At 32.7% G+C, this 24,289-nt stretch overlaps 4 protein-coding genes across 4 annotated transcripts in view; 2 read left to right on the top strand and 2 right to left on the bottom strand.

Moving 5' to 3' along the window:
• The window catches only part of LOC131852820 (protein yippee-like 5), a 519,555-nt gene that overhangs the window by 493,648 nt on the left and 1,618 nt on the right, over positions 1–24,289 (bottom strand). Inside the window, exon 2 of the mRNA XM_059203554.1 lies at positions 23,174–23,333. Coding sequence (XP_059059537.1) covers positions 23,174–23,333 — 160 coding nt within the window. The remainder of the gene's footprint in view (positions 1–23,173; positions 23,334–24,289) is intronic.
• LOC131852768 (uncharacterized) lies at positions 529–7,602 on the bottom strand. The gene is given in 9 exon segments (XM_059203490.1): positions 529–1,001; positions 1,671–1,843; positions 2,595–2,751; positions 3,370–3,487; positions 3,980–4,031; positions 4,743–4,915; positions 5,334–5,610; positions 7,181–7,441; positions 7,514–7,602. Coding segments are annotated over 9 exon segments (1,683 nt in total). The 5' UTR covers positions 7,544–7,602; the 3' UTR covers positions 529–559.
• Positions 7,915–8,993, top strand: LOC131852767 (uncharacterized). Its single transcript, XM_059203489.1, has 2 exons — positions 7,915–8,233; positions 8,706–8,993. Exons 1-2 carry the CDS (start codon positions 8,033–8,035, stop codon positions 8,943–8,945), a joined length of 441 nt encoding a protein of 146 aa, XP_059059472.1. The 5' UTR covers positions 7,915–8,032; the 3' UTR covers positions 8,946–8,993.
• Positions 9,213–14,874, top strand: LOC131852764 (tyrosine-protein phosphatase corkscrew-like). The gene is made up of 2 exons (XM_059203485.1): positions 9,213–9,509; positions 12,724–14,874. Exon 2 carries the CDS (start codon positions 12,829–12,831, stop codon positions 14,767–14,769), a length of 1,941 nt encoding a protein of 646 aa, XP_059059468.1. The 5' UTR covers positions 9,213–9,509; positions 12,724–12,828; the 3' UTR covers positions 14,770–14,874.

Here is a 24,289-nt window from a genome sequence, read left to right on the forward strand (position 1 = left end):
TAAATCATCTCAAAAAAATGATTTTTACGATTTTGACGATTTGGACTTTTATTGGCAGGATGTAATAAGGAAGTAACTTTAGGTTAATTTTATTTTAGAAAAATTCTTTTATTTTAGAAAAATAACGTTAAATCCACGAGAACGAAGTCGCGGGAACAGCTAGTAATAATATATCGCGACTATTCATATAGCGCCATTCAGTCTCTTCCCATAATAAAACGTACAAATATATAATACATGCGTGTTACAGTATAGAACAGGTCGAGAAATTCAAAGATTTATAACGCATCCGTGCGAAACCAGGACGAGTCGCTAGTCTTAAATATAAAACTCTTATTCACACTCATCTCATTTGTTATATGCATTATTTTTAGGTATAGGTATATACACTTAATTAAAAAACAAATGATTACACGTTCATTATAATATTTATTAGCATTCAAACGACACATTAAGATACATTTATATTTAAACTTATAAATGGAATGTATAAAAAATAAAATTTAAAAATTAAATGAAATTACGAAATAATGTAATAAAAAAATCCAGAATCTGACATTTAGACTCTATTTTTAGCTTTCTTTGTCCTAACCCCGGATCTACGCTTGGATTTATCTTCTTTATCATCCAATTTCCTTTTATAAGACGTTTTCCCTAGACTGTCCATATCTTTTATAGGGTTATGGGACCCACTCAGTGGCAGTTCTTCTTCTCTTTCATAGTTGGATATTAGAGCTTCTTTATACTGCAATAAGGTTGAATCTTCCGTAGCTGTCGGCTTCAAGCCTGGATTATCTATAACCCGGCCAAGTTTGGATGCGTTCTGAAGGCTCACCTTCTCCATCGGGCCGAGTACTTCTCCAACTGGGTCTGGTTGGCTCTCTTGAGATCCGAATGTTTCAGCTAGAAGTCGGTCCACGATTCTGATTGGTGAGTTATGGAAGAATTTCTCCATAGTTGAGTTTAGTTGTTCCTCGTTTATTTTCAATGGTGTTGCCATGCTGTGAATATTTAGGTAATAAATATGCTATTTAATAATTGGCTGGTAGTAGAAATTCTACGGTAATTAATTTAAATAATAATTAATAAACAAAATAAAAAAATCTAAATATCTTTATTCATCTAAGACTATTTATGGTTCTTGATATGTCGAATCTACCGTCAGTTGGGAGTAATTTCAAGATGACAGGAACTGACAAGAAACTCAGCTCTTATTCTTTTCCAATGAACTTGTAAAAAATTTCAAATATACAAATTTCTACAATATTATTTCTGAAAGCAATTTTTTCACACAAAAATGAACATTTAATATTTACTAGCACTACACACACACTACACGCCCAGGCTTCGCACGGGTACGTGTATTATACGTATGAACCTTTCTCGTGAATCACTCTATCTATAGCTGAAAACTGCATTAAAATCCGTTGCGTAGTTTAAGATGTAAGCGGAAGAATTATATACTATACTTTAGATATAAAATGAAGTAGCTTCCGCTATAACTTTAATATTTGAGACGTACTTCTCACAATGCTAAGAATTACGTCTCAAACATCCATGGATTGGCATGGATTCACCGTGGGGATGCCGGGTCCATCGTGTGGCAGAGAGGGAAACTCCGCAATTCCCGGGACTTTACTAAATAAAGATTACAATAACATGTGACATACGTATAACTCGGCTGTTGTTGGATGATGCCGAAGATGGCGAAACGTTTCACAAGTTTGGTCGCGAACTGCGGCCGAAGGCCTAGCTGCGCTGCGAGTTGAGATCCAGTGATGATCTCTTCCTTTGCCATCAGAATGCTGCACCACGATAACGCGCGGCGGAACATACATGTACACTATAACGAACCAAATTTGTTTTTCGTATTCCATTTTTTTATATTACTTATTGGTCCAACAAGCAAGAAGAAGAGAAAAAGCTGACAAACCACTACACATCCTATGTGCTTATATCCCATTCATGCATAAATTAAACATCTCCTTTGAGATTACACTCTGTTCTGAGGAGATAGAACCACCGCTCCTAAAAATATCCTTCAATTCTTTGTCCGTGACGGGTAGGTAGCGAACTTTGAAAAAGGGCGAGCACTATAGATCTATGCAGGTCGCAGTGCTACAGGTCTTAGCACCTGACAATAGTACAAAACCCTTTATAAAAAAATATTGCCCATGTGATGGTAAACAGTTAACCTATTAACGCCTGAAATACCAGGAGAGTCACGTGCGCGTTACCGACCTTGTGATGGACCTGAGGCTTCTTAACCTTAATATATCCTTCTTAAAAACCCCATGCTGTAATCTCTCGAGAAACCCTCGGTACCTGCCGAGGTTTTCCCGACATTCATCGTTTATTCCACAATTTAAGGGTACGCGGAAGGATGCTCCTCTGAAACCCCTCTCCCCTCTGATATAAACACCTTTTTATGAAAATTGTGCGGACGGAGGAGTATGAAATTACAGTTTATAAAGAGGTCACTCCACGAAGCCTGTACAGACACCAGGAGGCTTCTGCACTTCTACACGCAGGCTAACGGCCCAGAGAGACTAAATGCGAAGAATAGAGTCCAACTTACATTTAGATTTACGTACCTCTCTCTTCACAATGGAGAGCGGCGTGAGTCCTGGGTCTGTGGAGTTCCTGGTGGCGTCGTCGTCTGCGCAGTCGCAGCAGCAGTGTTGGTGCGACTGCCCCAAATTCTCGCCCACCAGGCCGAAACATACAGCATGCTGCTGTGTGTTGCAGTACCTAGGTACGTTACATACAGTCAAAACAAACAAATTTTATATAAGTAATCAGTTTATCATGTAATTATATTATAAACAAGGCATTGGATGCGAGCAACGCAGGACCGATCGTCGTGGAGATCTTTGGGGGAGGCCTATGTCCAGCAGTGGACGTCTTCCGGGCTGCGATGATGATGATATTATAAACTTTCTATGGATTAAAAAGCCGCGACCATCTGAAGTAAGCTAACAATTGACAATATTTACCCTATACTGGGAAAAACTATCTATGTTCACGTGACGCAATCTATGTTTACATCAAATTTCATTAAGATCTTTACAGTTTTTCTACTTAATAGTGAAAATAAACTGACAGATACACAGTTTCGAACTAAAACACACTAACACGAGTCCGGGTCGAAGGACGAATAAAAAAACAAATTGAATTACAAATCTTGGGGCGAGTTTCTAAAACTGGCTTATATTCTCAAAAACCTAAGCTAGGGATTAAAATAAAATTTATAATAATAATATATGTATTTAAATTAACTTATTCTAACTTAAGTGGTAATACTATAATTGGGACTGTTTTTTTTATCATTTTTATTTTGTAGTTACCAGTGTTAGTTAGTTCACTTACATGCAAGTGATTAACGGAGTGTCGCGAACATCGAGACCGTCGTAATTGTTGCACGGACACCGCAGTGGTGGCACGTTCGTGTCTGCAGATAATGCAGTCGATTAACTTTATGTTACATCTATGTCAAATATAGTTTACTGGGTCAACTATGTTATTGGTTATCAATATCTTAGTTCCATATATATATTACTAGTGCCGTTTAAAAAAAATTAATGCTGTTTTTTTTTAAACTATGCTGGTAGCATTGTTAAAAAACATATTTTTTAATCATATTTCTTCACTGTATAAAAATAGGTCTTTATGTAGCTGTAACATACTTTTGTAGGCACTATAAGAGGTTAAGGCGTGTCATTGTCCTCTTATAGTACCAATAGTACTAATGCTAAGTTTACAAAATAATATTATTCTGTAAACTAATGTAAAACGTAACTTTATACAATAAGTAGGTACTTCTGAATAAATTTGATGTCACGCAGCGACGTGATGTTTGCAGTGTTGTCTTATATAGAAGACTGTTGCTATTAGGTGGTCCAGTCACTTAAAAATGGTAGATCTACAAAGCTGATGAACACTCCTACTGCTCATGTCATAAGGTTCAAAGTCTACTTACTTGCAAGTTCTTCATATTGAGTCTGCGACATCATTGGCGGATTAGGTGAAGGCTGAAATGTAAATAAATTTACCGTGGTAGATTTTATACAAGCAGGGCTTGTATTATGGGTACTAGACAACTGATAGAAATACTTAAATTCGAATTCAAAAATCATTTCTTCACATAGAACATTTTAGCCGCCTATGTTTTGATGCCATCGAATTTTTTGTATTAATATTTTTCCCTATAGTCCAATTCATTATACATTGATTCAATAAAGAAGAACTGGCAAGAAACTCAACTGAATTTCTTTTTTTTAAGCCAGTTTATTTTCTCTATTATGAACAACTATTGCTATTGCACCTACATATTTTATCTCTGGTAAATACATAAATAATTTACTATCTATTAAAATAAATAAAATTTAAGTGTCTGTTTGTAAATTCAAATCAACAGATAGTTTATATTGGTAATATTTAGATAAATAAACGTTTTTTCTCTCGACGTTTTGACTACGCTGTTTTGCCTGGAAACCATCGTGATAACGTCATAATAGATTTGCCATGATGGACTAACAAACCTGACCTCATGCTCATCTTATCATCATCCACTAGTGCCCCGCCATTGTAAACCGTTAGCACAGTCGAGTGCACCATTCCATTATCATCATTAAAATCTTTTTTTTAATTATGATAATGGAATGGTGCACTATTATTGTAATAATGAGGTACCAATATTATTCTAAAAATTATATGAACCCGAAATAAATAGGTTTACTCACAATAGCTTCATGGCTGGCGCGGAGGTTGTCTTTGAAGAAGGAACTAGCTGTGAGGCTGTGGAACGGCGTCTTCACACAACCGAGCTGGATGACTTCTCCAAGAGTCGAGGACGCTTCTAAATGGTCTTCACCTTCGGCAACGTACCCTGGCGCTTGGTAGTCTTCAGGGGCATCTAATCAGTAATAACAATTATTACTGACTAACTGCGCCCGCGAGGTCATCCGGCGTGAAATTTATAGGCTTATGTTATTCTGATGTATATTTTTAATTTGGATTTAACCGACTTCAATATATAAGTATAAGTTCATTTTTTTTACCACTTTAGATTATCAGGGAAATGTTATAACATACATATTATAAACATATTAATTACACTAGCTGTGTCCGCGATTTCGTTCGCGTGGTTATCAATAGTTACCGAGATTAGCGCGTTCAAACAAAAAACAAACTCTTCAGATTTATAATATTAGGGTAGATTTGTAGATAGTTGTGTACTACAGGAATAAAAAAGACATGCATATAATATAAGGAAATGAACTTCCTTTGGGGAACATCTAATACAGATAAACTATAGTTATTTTACGACTTACCCTGATTGTAATAGAGTCGTAGACTGACGTCATAATCCGGGGGCAGACTCTGGTTGCTGGTCTGCATCAGCACCACACAAGCCCTGATCAGGTGCACCGTACTCTCCCTTATGTTCTCCAGGGTGTACTTATTAGTGCGTGGGGCACTGTCCCGAGATTTGGACCGTACATTCATGGTCACCATGTCCTTGTTATAAGTATACTCAAATATATGGTACTCTACTAAATTGTCAGTACTACACTCGCCTTCATAGAAACATAGTGCTAATTGCTGTAACTAAAATTACAGTTATTAATTGACAGCCCCGGTGGTCTAGCGGTTTAGCACACCGCTTTACTTCCGTAGGCGGGTTTGATTCCTCGCACGGTGCTAACATTTATATTCATGAGTATGATTGTTTGTATCGGTCTGTTTTCTATGTATATTATTGCTCATTCGACGTCCTCGGTGGTCTTGTGGTCTAGCATACCGCTTTACGACCGATGGTCGCGGGTTCGATTCCTCGCACGACACAAATATTTGTATTGATGAGTATGATTGTTTGTATCGGTCTGGGTGTTTTCTATATATAATATGTATATATTTACAAAAAAAATATATCTATGTATATGTATCAGTTATCTAGTACCCATAACACAAGCTTTAGCAAGCTTAACTTGGGTCTAGGTGGCGCTGTGTGAATTGTTCTGAGATTATTATTATTAGTATTAATGAGACAGCTTTCCGAATGAGCGGTAGATTGAAAAAAAAGTGATGACTATTCAAAAGCGGTTCAATGTAAGTTTATTTGAATAAATGATTTGACTATTCTGTTATATTCTATTATGTATGTATTTACAAAAAAATATCAAAGTATTTATTTGTCTAGTTTAGTTGTCTAGTAGTGTGTAGTTGTCTAGGACCTACCTATACCACAATCTGCTTACCGTAGGACTAGATGGCGCTGTATTAATTGTACAGAGTTATTTATTTATAAAATATCCCGCGGAAACAACAGATAACCAAACGATCCAAACTATCCTGAATACATTAGCAGCAAATTTCATTTCCATGGGGACAACACCAATCGCTCTCTTCGCACTACTAGAAAATTATTACTTCATATCCCGGCTCATTTGTCTGGTTTCGTCCAATATTCTTTCGTCATTCAGGCAATCAAACTTTGGAACGACGAGTAGATTTTCTTTCAAACGTAAATTACGGGAACATTATTTAAACTTGTAACCTGTGTCCTGTTTTCTCATTGTTTTTTATTTTTACGTATACGTTTTTTTTTTATTTCCATTATTGTGGCAGTACATGATATTTCATTGTCAGATTATTAAATATGTATTTATGTATGGTTTATGTATGTATATATATATATATATATGTAGTTATTTATTCATATATATTTTTATGTGTATCGTTTAATATATTTTTTATATTTGCACCGCCACCAATTATTCTCTGCACCACCCATGGTTGACTGGTAGATAATGCCGCATGGTGTTAAGTCCGCCATATGTACTTTCAATTATGTGCATTAAAGTTTTAATAAATAAATAAATAACCAGCGAATATTGTAGGTAAGCTGCGGTTAACGAATTAAATAACTGACATCCGTTTCAATTGTACGGAAACTTCAATGAATCTAACCAATTATTCTTAATTAGGAAACATAGTCATATTTCATTCATCGTTCATAACACAATGTTTGTAATTTCAATTAGAACTAAATTAGTATGGGAACCAGATGACAGTAAACCTATTGAATATAAAAGGAATCATTCAAACCGGCCCACATAAAAATGCAGTGGAATTCGGAGTTCAAAAACTTAAAAATATGATTTATTTATATACCTACATATTTCTTATCAAACGCGTCAAAGGCTTGAGTAAGTGCCGTACTCAAGAAATTAGCTAAATCATTAGTACAGTTCTTCTTCAATATTCTTAATTTGAGACCTCCGAAATGTTCCAACGAATAGCTGTCATCGGGGAATGCATTTTTCAAAAATGTTATCGTACTTATAGCTACAACTGTTAACTGTTTCATATAATTAACAGAACTCGTATAATTTTCCGTTACTTGCTTAGGAAATACTTTTGTCGAGTCTAATAAAACCTGTGAATAGTTTGCCAAAATTTAATATGTATCGACCAATGAATTGTACGCAATAATAGTATTAATACATACTTGAGACATCGAAGTCATTGCGGTAGCCATCAGGACGAAATTACAATTACTACTATATTTAAATTATTCGTAAAATGGTAAATTTTAAATAATTATATTTCAAATGTTTTTTGCCGCCTTTCTACTCGCTTTTTAAATTCCCGTGCATTTCGAGTAGTACGCTGTGTTGCCTTTATTAAAATAAAATATTGGCTTCTGAGTAAATAATCACTACGTTTATTTTAGTAAATATTGTTTCAAACATATTTATTTGTTATCATAAATTTAAAATAATCAGGCACATATACACATTATTACATAATTGTGTATTTAATTTATGTAATAACTATTTCATTTTCGTTATCATAGAAGAACCCCTAAAGTAAAATAAAAATAAATATAATAACATTTCTAAATTCAAACTTGACATTTAGAATCTGGAATTATGGAACAAATGCTGTTATGATTTTAAAGAAATAATACATTGGATTAATATTAATTTTGAAACTTTTATGTGAAAAGAATTGTATCGTAATTAAAATGTTGCGCCCGGATGGTGAGTTTCCAATAAAAGAAAGTGTTACTAAAGATGAAGAGAGAACATGTCCCAAGAAAAATAAAAAACATCATATTGAAGGTGCTGGTAGCATGGAATTAAGTTCCTATAAAAATCCAAAAACATGGAAAAAATCTATTACTAATTTCTTTCGCAATCAACTTCGTTCGACGAAATCAAATGATGTAAGAGACCTATATTAATTCTATTATTTAACATTTTTATTTGATCAATTCTAAATGGAATCTATACTAAACAATGAGTGGGTGGTATAAAGCTCTCTCTCTCTCTCTCACGAATAATTGGAGATTATAATAAACCTATAGCATTAAAATTACTATTATTACTCATATTGACTAAGTAACGGCCTAAGAACTTTTTATACAAAACAATATTATGATTACTGTAAAGAGATGCTTAGGCAAGAGATATAATTATGTATCGTCTATAAGAACTATTCGGGCAAGCCTATAGGGCAAGCAATAATATTTTTTCTTACAGTTCTTTTCCTTTAATAATATGAACAAATTAAAATAAAAATAGTCTACGGAAATATAATAAACCTGTGATGTTGTTTTGAAAATCAGGTAGAAACAATGTTTTTTAAATTTAACTTAATATTACAGAATTTTTTAGTATTTAATTTTTATATTTCAGGGAGACCTACCTTCCGAAAGCAAACAAAATTTCGAGAATAAAGATATCAGTCCAGAGCAAAAGTGGCAATCTTTGGGAAAAATTTTTAGAAGGCAAAGTTTTGCTGAACATTGGAATAAATCTGAAAATCAACAAGGAGAATGTTCAAGTGGTCAAAGTAAAAGGGTTGCTGTTAGGAAAGTTATATCCAGTTACTTCGGAAAATCTCAAAAATCTATGTGCCCTGAAAATGATAAATAATTTTATTGTTAACACAATTATTATATATTAAAGCGGACTATTGATTTGTACTCTTTAAACGGTTTTTATTACCCCAATATTTTTCTCTCCGATAAAGTAACAGTTTAGTAGCTTTATTTTTCCATAACCTGCCAACAGATTGCCACTAATAAAAAATGGAGCGACATTAGTGCCGTAAAAATACCCAAATGACAGCCGTCGCGACAAGACAGCACAGCACTTGACAAGTGACACTGACAATCAGTACTAACCGAGGAAATAAAATAAGTTTTTGTGACATTACCGCAGGCACGATCCGATCATATTAATTTTTCTGCTTTTTGTGTAAAAATAATTTAGTTTCTGAATTTATTTTGATTAATCACTTCATTACTACATTACATCTTGTGTTAAACCTTTAACTCTAACTAAAAGTACGCGTGTAACTGGGCATTAAAGAATACGCCCTTGAAAACGGTGTTTCAAAAAAAATTCTTAAGTCAGCATAGCAACAGCAGGTCGATCTATAGTATACCTATTTTAGTGAATAATAAGTACAATTCGCAGCACGGGTGCCTTTATGAGGTAAGTTTTAAGTGTTGTCAGCACAATTATCGTCTCGTTTCATTAATACATAGCATTATTTAGTTCTTAGAAGTACTTAATGGTGCGTTTGTGCGTTTCACCCAAGTACATAGACATGTCCATACATATTGTTGTATATATAGCGATTGTCTACAATTATTGTAAATGTACCTTTTTTAACAACTTTTCCTGTTAATTGTCATTGTTTATAAATATTAGTATATTCAATTTATAATTTTACATCCATGTAATTTGTTATAAATTTGTAGTATTTGACTTACATAAAATTTGTTGAAATAATTGTATTCACTAAAATTAAAAATATTTATCTGCATTGATAACATTACATTAGTATTACTCTAAGTAAAATTAATAAATATAAGCATTCATAGTGCAATAAATAATATACATAAAAATCAAATATGCCTTGCATTAATCCATTTTTTTAAATATATATGATACACTATGGATAAAGAACAAATAACATACTGTTTATTTTTTAGGATATTTAGTATTGACATTAAAAACTTGAAATTTTTTATTATTTGTAATTTTATTAGGATGTTTTAAAATATTTCTAAACATATATTAAAATCAAACTCTAGTGAATTTAAACTCAATATGTATATTTTGATTTTTTTAAATCATTTATTACATATTTTTATTTTTAATCATCTAAGGCTAAGCTAGGCTATATATGCATAAAATTTACCATAAGTCTTCAGTATTGTCAGCCAGAAAATATTAGTGAATATATTTTTTAAGTTTAGAAAGTATTCTATGACATATTAATTAATTTAACAATTTAAAATTTTATACAGCAATCTCTACCAATAAATCATTACATTGATTTTACTTTTACAGTCTCCTTAAATACATTAAAAAGAACTAAAACATCAACTGTTACTGTCAGGGTCGTTATGTTCCAGTTATATGGCCATTTAGTAGGAATTATCCACAATTACTTCCATGGAGGAACCAGGAACCACATGATGGTCAACCTGACATGGTACATCACTAGCAATAGGGCCACTAATCCATATTACATACGATCCACTCCCCTTCTTGTCAAACATGCGTAATAAAGTAGTCGCAAATAAATATATTGATAATGTTTTGGAGTGAAAGAGTAAAAGTTAAATAAATATATTTTTTTATCTATTAATGGTCTAGTAATCTGTACTGACCATATATTCAGTTATCTACAGGAATTATACTATGTCTTGGGGAACACCTAGACATGTTGCAAATCTGCTCCTCTACAATAGATTTGTTACAGAAAGATGTGATTCGTAACACAGGCTGTATTGTAAAAAATGTTTTTAGGTTTCATCATTTTCATCATCCTTGTTTGATTTTGAAAATCATCCACACTTGCAATTTATTACCCCTTTAAAAAGGGAGATATCTTATTATTATCATTATAAACATAAGTTTGTGAGTATGGATGTATGTTTGTTACTCTTTCACATCAGAATAACATATAGGCTATAAATTTCACGCAGGTTAAACCATGGGCACAGCTAGTATAAAATATATGTACCATATATTTATAATAATAGCATTTATGACTGTTAACTTTAAAGGTTACAATTTTTCTAATTATATGTATATTATTATATATTTTGTATTAACTGTGTTCTATTGGTTTATATATAATTTATATTTGGTTTATATATAATAATCAATTGTTTTTTTCCTTCCGAATGTTAATAGTTTGTTGTGATGTGACAAAGGCTTCCTGGAAGTTTCTTCATAGATTACGGTCCTTTGTTCTTTGACTCCAACTTTTCCTGCTGCCTTCGTAATATTGTCTTCCCATCTTTCATTTGGCCTGTACACCTTCACTTCTTAGATAAAGTGGTTTCAACAATTAAAATTTTTCAAAGTTTTAATTGTTTCCTTTATTGTTATTAGATTAATTTTGTCTCTAAATTTGACACTAATAACACTTCTTTTGTTAGTTAGTTTTAATATACTCTTAGTCTCTGCATATGTTCTTAATATATTCTGAATATATGCTGTTTATACCAGTCAAAGTTGATAGAATGCCCATGACATCATCACATACAAATTCTAGTGTATTCTGTGGACTAACTAGCATTCAGAGAATTCACTTGAATTTTATAATGATGATTTTCAGGCGAAATTTGTGAAGAATTGTCCTCCAACATACAATATATCAATAGTCGCCATTACAATGTACCATATAAAAAAAATTGTATATATATTTTACATTCACACTGGAAACCTATAAATGTGAATTCATCCACACTCTGAAACCTATTGCTTTGTAGAATGAACAACCTGCCGAGGTTTTCTCTAGAGACTACAGCATGGTTTTTTCAATAAGGGATATACCCTTCTTAAAAAGGTTTCTTAAGGGTTGGCAACTCACATGTAACATCCCTGACATTTCAGACATTAGGTCTTAGGTCACGATAAGCGCTTACCATTGCGGTATAAAATAAACTTTGTTAGCATTAGTGCTGATATGACCATTGCTAACAATGTACCATGTCAGGTTGACCTTGACCACGCGATTCCTCTTGGAAACCGTCATGTTAAATTCTTGGTGAATTTGCCACGATGGGCTAACTAACCTGACGTCATCCTCCTATCCTGGTGCCCCGCCAGCGTATACCGTTAGCGCAGGCGAGGGTACCATTCCATTATCATCCCTTAAATAATAAACAATCCCCTCTTTCGAAATTGCGTCGAGGAATTTGTATAGCTGTTTTGCATACCGCTTCACGTCCGATGGTCGAGGGTTCGTCTGGGTGTTTTCTACGTATAATGTATATGTATTTACAAAAGAAAATGTATATCTGTATATCTAATGTGTTCATATAAGATTGTCTAGATCCATAACATAAGCTTTGCTTATCTTGGGACTAGATGGCGCTGTGTTAATTGTCCTGAGAAAAAATAATATAAAGGAGAATCCCTACCAAATCTCATTAACACAATAATTAAAGAAAATTACCATAACATTAATTAGAAACACAAGATAATATTATATATATTACAAACTTTTCCTGGTGCTATGAATAGAATATCTTTATTGTTTAAAACAATAGCCGTTAAGTCCTCATATTGTACAATATATATACAACATATTAAGATGATAAGTAACAAGTTGTCTTAAACGTTTACTATATTTCCATTGTGTTATACAATATAGTGACATATTTTGTATTGCTATTATTTACAGATGAGTGGAGAGGATGCATGGAGCGTTGAGAACCAAGACGGAAGAACATTAATCTGATAGATACTTAAGGTATTATAACCACGTGGTGCTTTTTGTTAGTGTAAGATGATCACCCGAAGATGGTTCCATCCGGCGCTAAACGGTATGGACGCAGAAAAGCTGCTGATGGAGCGTGGTCGGGATGGATGCTTTTTAGCGAGGCCTAGCATGAGTAATAAGGGTGACTTTACTCTATCCGTACGGAGAGGGAACGAGGTTACCCACATCAAAATTCAAAATAATGGCGAATTTCTGGATCTATACGGCGGCGAGAAGTTTGCTACATTATCGGAACTGGTGCAGTATTACATGGACAACCAGGGACAACTCCGCGAGAAAAATGGAAATGTTATTAGACTAAAAACTCCACTGAACTGCGCCGATCCCACCACCGAGCGGTGGTACCACGGACAACTGACCGCCAAAGAAGCAGAGAGAATTATGCTAGAGAATGGAAAAAACGGGTCGTTTCTGGTCAGAGAGTCACAGCGGCAGCCCGGTGACTACGTATTATCTGTCCGAACGAGAGATAGGGTTACACATGTGATAATACGCCGACAGGATAATAAGTATGATGTAGGCGGAGGCCAGCAGTTCGACAACTTGGTAAGCCTGATAGAGCATTATCGGAACTACCCCATGGTGGAGACAACGGGGGAAGTGTTGCGACTAATTCAACCGTTCAACGCTACACGAATTCAAGTACGCCATTTCTATACACGCGTGAAACAGCTTCAAAAAGAAAACGAGGGTCCAATCGAAAGCATGGCGTACAAACAAGGTTTCTGGGAAGAGTTTGAAACATTACAAATGATGGAGAATTTACAATTGTTTGACAGAATGGAAGGCTCTAAGCCTGAGAATATTAGGAAAAACAGATATAAAAATATAATACCGTTTGACCATACTCGTGTTGTTTTAAAAGATATACCGAGCGATGGCCCGGCAGGCTCCGATTACATCAACGCAAATTATATTAGATGTGACATACCTGACTCGACTTCCGATTATCAGAACATGTCAATATCAGGCGATTCCAATGCCGATAATACTGAATATGTTTCTTTGCCAATGCGAGACAGTACGCCATGTAGAAGTAAAGATAAATCATCTCAAATATATTCTAGCGTGGTGGTAATGGAGGAAAAAATGAAAGATAGCCCTAAAACTCACGGGAATGGAATTCAAAAGCATATTGCGACTTTCGAACCGAGTCTCTTGCGGCCGAATCCAAATTATGTCAACACTACGATCCCAAAATCAACAGTCGAGGCCGAAAGTCTTATTGCAGAAAATGTTTACAACAAAGTATATATAGCAACGCAGGGTTGTCTTTCGACTACTATCTACCAATTCTGGTCCATGATATGGCAGGAAGATGTACGCATAATTATAATGACGACGAAAGAGATCGAGCGCGGTAAGGTGAAGTGCGAGCGTTATTGGCCCGACTTGAATAAAACTGAGGTCATAAAAAAATATTCAATATTGAACGAGTCCGAATCGTCGACACAGGACTACACGCTGCGGCGTTTCGTAGTAACTAAGAAGGATGAGCCTAACGCCAGGAGAACCATATACCACTTTCATTTCACGGCGTGGCCCGATCACGGTGTACCATCTGAACCGGATCGCGTTCTCAACATTTTGTTGGACGTTAACTCCAGACTTACACAGATCATGACTGGAGCAGACCCGCCGGTTCAGGCAGTGGTATGCGTGCATTGTTCGGCAGGAATTGGAAGAACGGGAACATTTATAGTCATCGATATGATCCTGGACCAAATAAGGAAAGAGGGGTTCGACTGCGAGATAGACATACATCGCACCGTGCAAATGGTAAGGGATCAACGGTCTGGTATGGTTCAAAATGAGGCGCAGTACAAGTTTATTTACATGGCGGTGCTGGAGTATATACAGACGGTGAAGCAGAGGATTGGCTTCGGGGCAGAGCCGGCCCAGGACTCGCCGCGGATCCGGGGCCATCATATCGTACCGTTTTTATGAATCGTGCTAAGAGCGTAAAGATATTTATATCAGAAGCTTTATTTAACGGGAATATGTAGGGTTCACGATGATAGGGTCTTAAAAATACCTGAATAGAGTAATTTTAAATGTCGAAATTCATTGCAATCATTAATTGTTTTAATTGTATAATAATTTCTTGGAATTATAGTGAACAAATCAAATAATGAAAACATATTGTACAAAAAGGTCATACCTTACATGAGTAATTTATTCTTGGAAAAGTTTATTTTCTGTAAATTCGTTAAATTTAAAAATCTCTTCTATTACTAATTAATTCATCAAAAAGATATATTTAATTAAGTGAAATATATTATATATTTCATGGAAATAGGATTGTAAGAGAGTGGTGATGTCTCTCTTGTTTTTCCTAAACAAATCGAAAAAAATTGATTACATTGTATGAGGTGTGTTATCGTTGTATAGTATATTATGTATTTGTAGTTATAATTTAATGAGGCCCTAATTAGATTAAGCGATCCATGCATTATGTGAATATTTTATTTCGTATATTTTCAAAATATAAATTTTACATTATTTTATTCGAATATACTTACCAATCTGGTAGATTTTACAAAGTGAAAGAAAATTATATATGTTGTTAATATGATGGTAGTTGTTAATAGTTGAGAACTATTGTTTAAATTATTGTAACAAAATGGAGACCTGATAAATATTTCAAATCGTTGCTTTAAATTTGTACTACATGAGGTCAGGAGGGTGGCTTCGATGTGATCTCGTAATGGAGTTTGAATTTGACAGAATGTATTTTTATTACTCAACATTTTTAATGTATTGATGAACAGGATGTAATGGTAACATTTACGAAAACTGAAACGCAATTACAAATAAATATATGTACAGGAAAAATTAATGCCTCTGTGGATAATTTCTCTAAGTTTTCATTATTCTATTCGCCCCAATTTAGTTGTCAGTTGTATTGAATGTTTCTCTTAAATCCTGTTTAATTATGATTAATGAAATTGTGACAAAATGCAGCTACTTAAACTGCCCAAAGAATAAATCCACTCCACGCACAACCATACATACTACCACAATAGAAAGAATACACTATATCACTTTTTTTACTTTCATAATACTAGTAGTGTGTCAGTAAATAAAAATTACAGAAAATACGAAACATATGAATTAATTCTGTTGAATAGATCGTGTGAATGAAACTACGAAACATAGTCTTAACATAACTTTATACAGGAGCATGGGAAGACATACCTGTAAGACCAAATATATTGTCATAGTGAACACTGCTAAGTATAAACAGTCTAGAACAATAATTGCCATTTTTAATACCTTTCTCGATAAGCTACTCCGATGAGACGCAAGTGAGAAAGATTATTAATTTTGGCTGCAAAAATATATTGTACTGCAATAAATGGCTGGACCATAGTTTCATATTCTAATAATATTATAATACGTTATTTATAGAGTTTTGTAAAGCTTCAAAGTGCATGTAGGAGTGGTGGAAACAGTATTGTATGTTATAACAGCCAGTTTTGTCTAAATTTTGAAATGGAACCGTCACTGGAAAGAAAATTAAATTGTAGTATCTACTGCTCACAGTCCTACTACCTCCTATTTGGCGTCATATAATTGCATTGGAGTTTCTTCCAAATTAATATAAAACTGGTGCTAGTGTTGCGGATTATTTAACACTATTTTGTAAACTATATTCATTCAATAATCATTACATAAAAAAAATATTTGCTAAAACTTAATTCAGTAAGCCTACGCAGATAATGCGTTTCAGTGTTTTGTCACCCGCAATAAACTGTAACATTTTTTTATACGACGATAGTGGCAATCAAGCATACGGCTCATCTCTTAAAAACATGAAGTAACAAAATAAAAATATTCAGAGTATTATTATGAATAATATCAATGCTTAAACACATCTATATTTCAAATATTGTTAACAATTTTGAAATAGTACCTAGTTTTTGAAAAAATACAGCGAATATATTAATTTTCGCTGTATTTTTTTATAAAACGGCTATTGGAAGGAATGTGTGCAGTAGATCGGCACTGTTAGTAACAATTTTCATTTGAAGCAGATTAAAATCCAATTTTTTATAGTTAGGTACGTACTTTTTCAGGTGCAATTGCGAAACGCACAACTTAAATTGCATCTGTAAATATTAAATTATTCATAGGAAATAGCTAACCAATCGTTTTTATTCTGCTCCAATTAAAAATTGTTAGTAACAGCTTGTAATTAAGTACTGACTTTTCAAATTAACATGTCATGTCTTAACTCACATGTCGTTCAAAGCATTATGTTTTTAAATGTTTCCTTACTTAAATACTAACATTACATTAGTATCAAAGTAAGTTCAAGTTGTATTCAAATAGGTTTCAGTCGAGATTGAAGATCGGGAAGTATTAAAGAAATGCAATTAAATTATCTAATTTACATACAAGTAAAGTAATTCAATTAGAATGCTGTTTATGTGGAAATATGATTTCTCTTTTTCCTTATGCTGAGGTAATGTGTTCCGAAAACCGCTAAACTTTGAACGTGAAATCCGTGAGCTTTGACATTGGTATTGTTTATTAAATATGACGTAATTTTCTTTTTGTTTAAATAAATACACAAGACCAGATAAATCTAAATAAAACACGTTACTGTAATAAAATTTACTTGTAATTTTCTTTTCTTCAATTACTTCTGTATTTTGTTATATTTCCATTTTATCTGTGAGTAATTCTCTAGTTTTTTTTTATTTAAACGTTTTTTATATTTTATTTCTTTTATAATGAGAGATGTATTTAGATTTTTTTCTATTCTTTTCAAAATGAAAATATGAGGTGCTTTATGTGGAGTATAGGTCCGCAGACGCGGGCGGTATGGTGCGATATTTTATTGATTTTTTTGTTTATATGCTTAGGAGATATATTGTGTACAGTCGCCAAATTTTCTGACCTAATGACTGGCCTTAGTTTTGTAGGTTTATCTATTTTACGTTGATACTAATAATAACGAAACCGAAGTTCAAAATGACAGTACGTCGGTGCGCAAGGTCTGTTTGAGCCGTGGCTATTATAGATATAGTACTTCATATAATGATGTGACTATGTATTTGATGATTTATTGATAATACGTGAAGTAAAAACTTTGTCCCCTTCTTACGAAAATTGCGCAAATTTATACAGAGAAGTGCCGAATAAAATATTTTTTTTTATTATGCGTAAAATACATTATATCAATAAAATAACATTACACACTGCCATGTATTTGACGCAACACGCATATAAACTCTTATTTAATTGTTAATCTTTTTGTATATTTTATTATGGTCGAATTTCAATTTATTTATTGACTCGAGAATACAAAATACGGTTGAATTCACAATGCACGGCAGCATTGCAATATTTTGAAGTCAATTTTTCATGTAACATTGGGATTTTAATACAAAATATCACTGTGTAGGGATCCAATACATTTTTATATTTTATCTAATATAGACTACAAAGTCAATAGTTTTTTTTTATATTTTAATTTCAACTTACTCACGTGGGCAATAATAAGTTCATAACATATGTATATGTTGTGAAATTAAATATTTTATCCTCGTTTTAGAAAGGATATCCTGTCTAGAGACACTGTTCTACCGTATAAGTAGGAGGGTTTCTCAAAGACTACAGATTATACGTGGGTCAATGAAAAGTTTGAGGAACACTGTTCTATGATTAGCCACCGCTCAAATGGACGAGATTTTTGTACGTTGTTGGCATTTCATTTAAACTGTATTCCAATTTGTAAAGCTGAGCTTAAGTAATGGCGTGACGAATAGAGGGAAGTTTTATGTTATCTGCTGAAGATATATGTTGTGTTACAATATAATAATAAATAAAATGTGATATTTATTTATGTCTTCTCATTTGCAATACCTTTAAAGACAAAATTATTTATTTACCTAAAACATTTTAGCCCAATCTTGATATCTAGTTCTTTATTTATAAGCACTACCAAAGAGTGGAACACACTTCCAACTTATTTGTTCCCGGAAAAAAACCTACTATCACAAATTCTTTAAGTCAATGGTGAATAGAATTCTGGATAAACACCCTACATCGAAGGTCAAACAGATAATAAAATTAAAAAAAGATTAAGTAATTTTTCCCAAAGTCTGAAATAGATAATAGAAAAAAATAGAAAATCATTTATTCAAATAAACTTACATTGAAGCACTTTTGAATAGTCATCACATTTTTTTCTTTTATTTCTGCTTTCCGAATGAGCGGAAAAATAAGTCTATTCAAAGAAAAATCCGGAAGCTTTATGAATGAGGAACCTGCTTGTTAATCATTTAGACAATTTTGTACATTTTAAGATTTTATAATAAGCGAGAATAAATATATTTGAAAAATTAAGGATAACAAAATTTACCAGAGTGAAATCGCGGGAACAGCTAGCTATATAACGCAGCAATATATTTGCAACATTCCTTTTCTAACTACGATTTATCTGTACTTTGTTCCTTTAGTCACCTATTACGACATCCTGCCAGGATAACGAGCGGCGGTGGGTGTCACGACGTATTGTACACTTTACCGCAAATACCATAATGCGGTTAGTGTCGTAGTATAAGTAATTAAAACGCACCTTTGTTCAACTGCTTGATGATAAGATACATTCTATTGGCTTTGTGGTTTCAACTATATTGGCAGATATTGTTTCCGTAGAACTGAAAACTTATAATAACTTGCACAATACACACAGCGCCATCTAGTTCTAAACTAATTAGGGGCCGTTCAAGTATTACGTAAGCACTATAGGGGGGCGGGGACTCTTTTCTTTGCTTATTTTGGATGACATGGAGGTGGGGGAGTCTGTATGATGATTACGTCATCGGTCGTAAGGTACTTTTTTACACGAATGGCAACCCTCACATTGTCTTTGCTAAAAAAACAATACATTAATTTAGAAATGTTTACATAAGCATGGGGGGAGGGGGTAAGAGCTTTGCTTACTTTTGCTGACAAGGGGGATGGGGGTAAATAATTGTGATTAATCTGCTTACGTAATACTTGAACAGCCCCTTAGAACTCGTGTTATGGGTATTAGACAATCGATAGAATAGTTAAATACAAATGTTTGTACCGTGGGAAGAAACCGCGACCGTCTTAATCAAACCGCTAGACCATTGAAGATTGTATTCTAAGAATGATATAGTCTATCTTTTATCTATATATCTCGGCTATATTTTATATATTCTTATAAAACATATAGGTTTAGGTAAACCATAGAATACCTAGTAGTGGTAAGCAATACCGCTTATACATATATAATAGGCGTATTTCTTGATAAAGAAATAGTATTTATTTCTTTTATTCTTAATTCACATTATTAGATATAAATTTAGTTAGTTTTAGTTACTTAAAAATCGTTTTAATTCGACAAAGTAATTGTTATTTCATTATAAATACCTATAGGTTACATTGTAAAAATAAAAAGTAATATAACATTTATAACTTTATTTAGAAGTATATTAAAATAAACATATAAGTAGGTATTAATGTGTATAGAAAATAATAAAATATACGCCCGTTTCTCTGCATCTAAACAATCTTTATCTCAGATGTTGTTTGGTTCATAGTGTAGCTAAGTTACATTTTTTTTATTTAGGTAGGTACCTACAACTACTATAGTACTGTTAGGTAATCACACATAAGGTCCGCCCTATGGCTATCGTCTAGCGATGGCTAGCGTCTATCAAAGAGGCGTAATTAATTATCGAACCAACTTCTCAGACAATGTCTACAATTTACAATCAAATAATAGTAAAAAATAATCTTTATTCAATAATCTTAATATAAGCACTTGTCTATAGACATAATATTTGTTTTATTCTACCGCTCATTTGTGAAGCAGACTTATCATAAGACCGAGAGAGTTGCGTGCTATTATAAATAATTGTTCTTCAGCATTACTTACAGGGGCGGATAGGTCACAAAAAACTCCGAGTGCATCCTGTGACTTCTCCCATGATTGGAAAATATGTGTTATCAGCGCTACACCTGCTGTGGGACCTTGGCATTTGCTGAATTTGTGGGACCTTGGGCTAAATCTACTTAGGGGCCTACCTAATTATATTACTCAACTAAAAAAATATACCGACCAAAAACAAGCGACCAGAAATTCCCCGTTCCCATCCCTACACATTTGCACGGGTTGATTGATCTCAGGGTTGCCAAACTTATGATAGGTTTTTTAACATTCTAGATATTTTTTTATATTCTAAATATCGTTTCAGTGGGGACTGTGGGCCCTTTGTATCCTCGGGGCCCTGGGCTGCAGGCCAAAAAGCCCTTACGTAGTTCCGGCCCTGATTACTTATTTAGAATTGTGTATGAAAGCAAACTGCTGAATGGCAAGATTGACGAAATTAAATAAATTACTATAATTGAGTACTATAATAGCTAATTTTACTGCAAAACAAAGTTTATGTAAAAATTAATGTTTGTATGTTTCTCTATGGAATCCTAATCTTAATTCAATTCATACAATTTGAACGAAACTTTGCCAAGTTATTCTATGTACATCAACGATGGTTACTGATAAAATAAAATAATTTTTTTGTATGTTTTCTAAATCATTCGTCTAATTGCGAAAAATATTATCATAGAACTATATTTTTTTTACAATAATTACAAATTAAAATTCAAAAATCATTTATTCATGTAGGACATTTAAGCTGCTTATGAACGTAATTTTTTTGTAATTAATATGTTTTACTTACCGTCGAGTTCAGTATTCAGATTCAATTGAGAAAAACTAGCAAGATACTCAACTGACTTTTCTTAAAGCCAGATTGTTTACATTTTATGCTTCATAGGTGTGTATGTCTAACATAAATAAACATTTAGATTTGATTTTCAATAATAATTACACCCGAGCAAAGTTAGGGCGGGTCGTTAGTTATATTTTTTATACAAATACATTCGCCACTTACTTGGCATATCCATAAAAATATCCTCTTACAGTTAATTTTTATTCCAATATAATACTGTATTTAATTTACTTTATAATTCCATAGCTTTGATGTAACTTTAACTTTAAATCTGCTGATTACAATATGTTACATCACTGTAACATAGGCAACTCTATATTGTCAATAGTTGTATGGTTTCTGGTATTTTTAAAAATAATGTGTCTGTACTATGTTGTTGTTTTTTAAGAGATAATCATTTTTAATCAGTCATTATTATTTATTGCGAAATTATACACTAACTATCAACGTGCACTCTCATATAAATTCCGTTTTATTACCTGCTGCTGTTGTTAGTGGTGTAGCGTGGTCTTTCGCTGACTGAGACCAATTATTTTATTATAATTAATTGGAAAATATAAACTATTTTAATTATTAGCAAAAAAAAATGTAATATTCAAATACAACAGTTTAATTATATGTATGTATACTACAATACTTTTTGTCAATTAATACAAACATGTACTTTTCGTGCTTTTGTTCATCCAGCTAAATTATTTTTACTTTAAAAAACCGCTGTGATCGCGTGCTCTTTTTTGCCACCCGGGGATGTAGCCTCCTATAAACCCCCACGCTACGCCACTAGCCGTTGTGATGACTGCAAAGTGCAACACTCTATAAGCTCCCATTTCGAGACAAATTTTTAAAATTTCACATATTTAAATTTAAAAAAAGATTTCGAGCAGACTCAAACTTACGATTATGGTCACTTTGTTAAAGACCACTATAATACATCACTATGTTTAACCACTAATTTTATACATATATACTCAAAGACCATTTCGTTCTATTGCATACAAAAATAATCACAAATATAGTTTTCAATACAGATAAGTTGATTTCCCAGTAATGTTTTATTAAAAAATCTGAACTCCCACAACGTTATGTAATCCCAAACTAAACAGATTATCATACTTAAATACATTATTTTTGTAAATACATATATAACTTTACCTATATATAACATATTGAAATGATAGTATCATATATGATGATATGATAGCACCATACCATTATCATCCATTAAAACACCCTTTATGCCCTTCTGAAGGATTACGATGTCATGTTGATGTTATTTGACACCATTATATCAATGGAAACACGTAATACAAGACAATTTCAATATTATTCAAATGGTCAAATTCAATCAATAAATTATTTAATTTTATTTTAATTTATTAAAAAAATATAAAGAAATTAAGAAAATAACTTTACTTCCTAGCAATGTATCTTAACACATATTGATAGGAGAAATTTTAATATTAAAAATGTAAAGAAATAAAGAAAAGGACACTACTTCCTAACAATATAAGATATATTGCTCTTCTTAAAAAAAGTTAAATGTATTTAGAATTTTTTTTAAAGACTATGCACACCTTTGATTCTCTTCCGTTGCAAACTCATAGACCCATCCGAGCTTAGTGCCACAGTTCTTGCAAGACACATCTCTGACCATGTGTCGGCCAGTCAACATCACACGGTCTTGGACTTCTGAATATACTAGGTTCACTACTTTATGGAACAGGAAAGCTCGCCCTGTGAATTATACATATAATACCCATCATTCATAATTTAATAAAGGCAAAGCAAATAATGATGATAATTATACAAAATACTATTTACAAAATATCTTGGTACAACACGAAGCAGTAAATTACACCTGATATTTGCCATGTATATATTCACTCAAACCTAAAAAACAGTATGATTTAGTATTTATTTTTATTAATTTATTATATAACTAATTTATTATTTTATTATTAAATTTATACAATTCGTAAATTTATATTTTTATATTAATATAAATCATTCTTCAGATTTACTTAAATAAATCAATTTAAGTATTCATGACGAATTATTATGAAATTCTTCAATTGCCATCTAAATTAAGTATACTTTCGATACGTTTACTGTAGAGTAAATCTTGTGCTGATCAATTCAGCGCGAGAATGACGCGGCCTGGTCTTTATATCTGTAAAAATTACAACAACAAATAAAAAAAGTGTCAGTATTAAATCTTAATAATAATATCGGCGAAAGGCCATAAATTTAGTCAAGTACCTATTAAATATGTATTAAATATGTAATAGTTATTTTACATATTTCAAATAGGATCATATTACTTTACATTATTACATATTATATCCGTTTGAATTGTTTATAATAAATAAACAATTCAAAATAAAAAAATAAAACTAATTACAGTACCTATTATTTGCTGTTGTATTCAAATTATAAACTAATATATTGTCATAAAATATAATAAACGTATCCATTATATTTTATGTCAATGCTTAAACGTTACAGAATTTGATGCAGTTTCCATACTCCAACAACAGCTGATCATTTCATGTGTGTAAAATTGACTGTGAAAAAATTCTCATTAAATTTTAGTAAAGATGACGAAGAGGAGCGGGAAGAAGCGAAAAAAGAAAGAGGAAATATCGGATGATTGAGTAGGTCTGAGAATCGGCACTGAGGATGTGGATAAG

This window comes from Achroia grisella, unplaced genomic scaffold, assembly GCF_030625045.1.
Source record: "Achroia grisella isolate CSIRO2021 unplaced genomic scaffold, CSIRO_AGI_Agris_v1 utg862, whole genome shotgun sequence".
Taxonomy (NCBI): Eukaryota; Metazoa; Arthropoda; class Insecta; order Lepidoptera; family Pyralidae; genus Achroia; species Achroia grisella.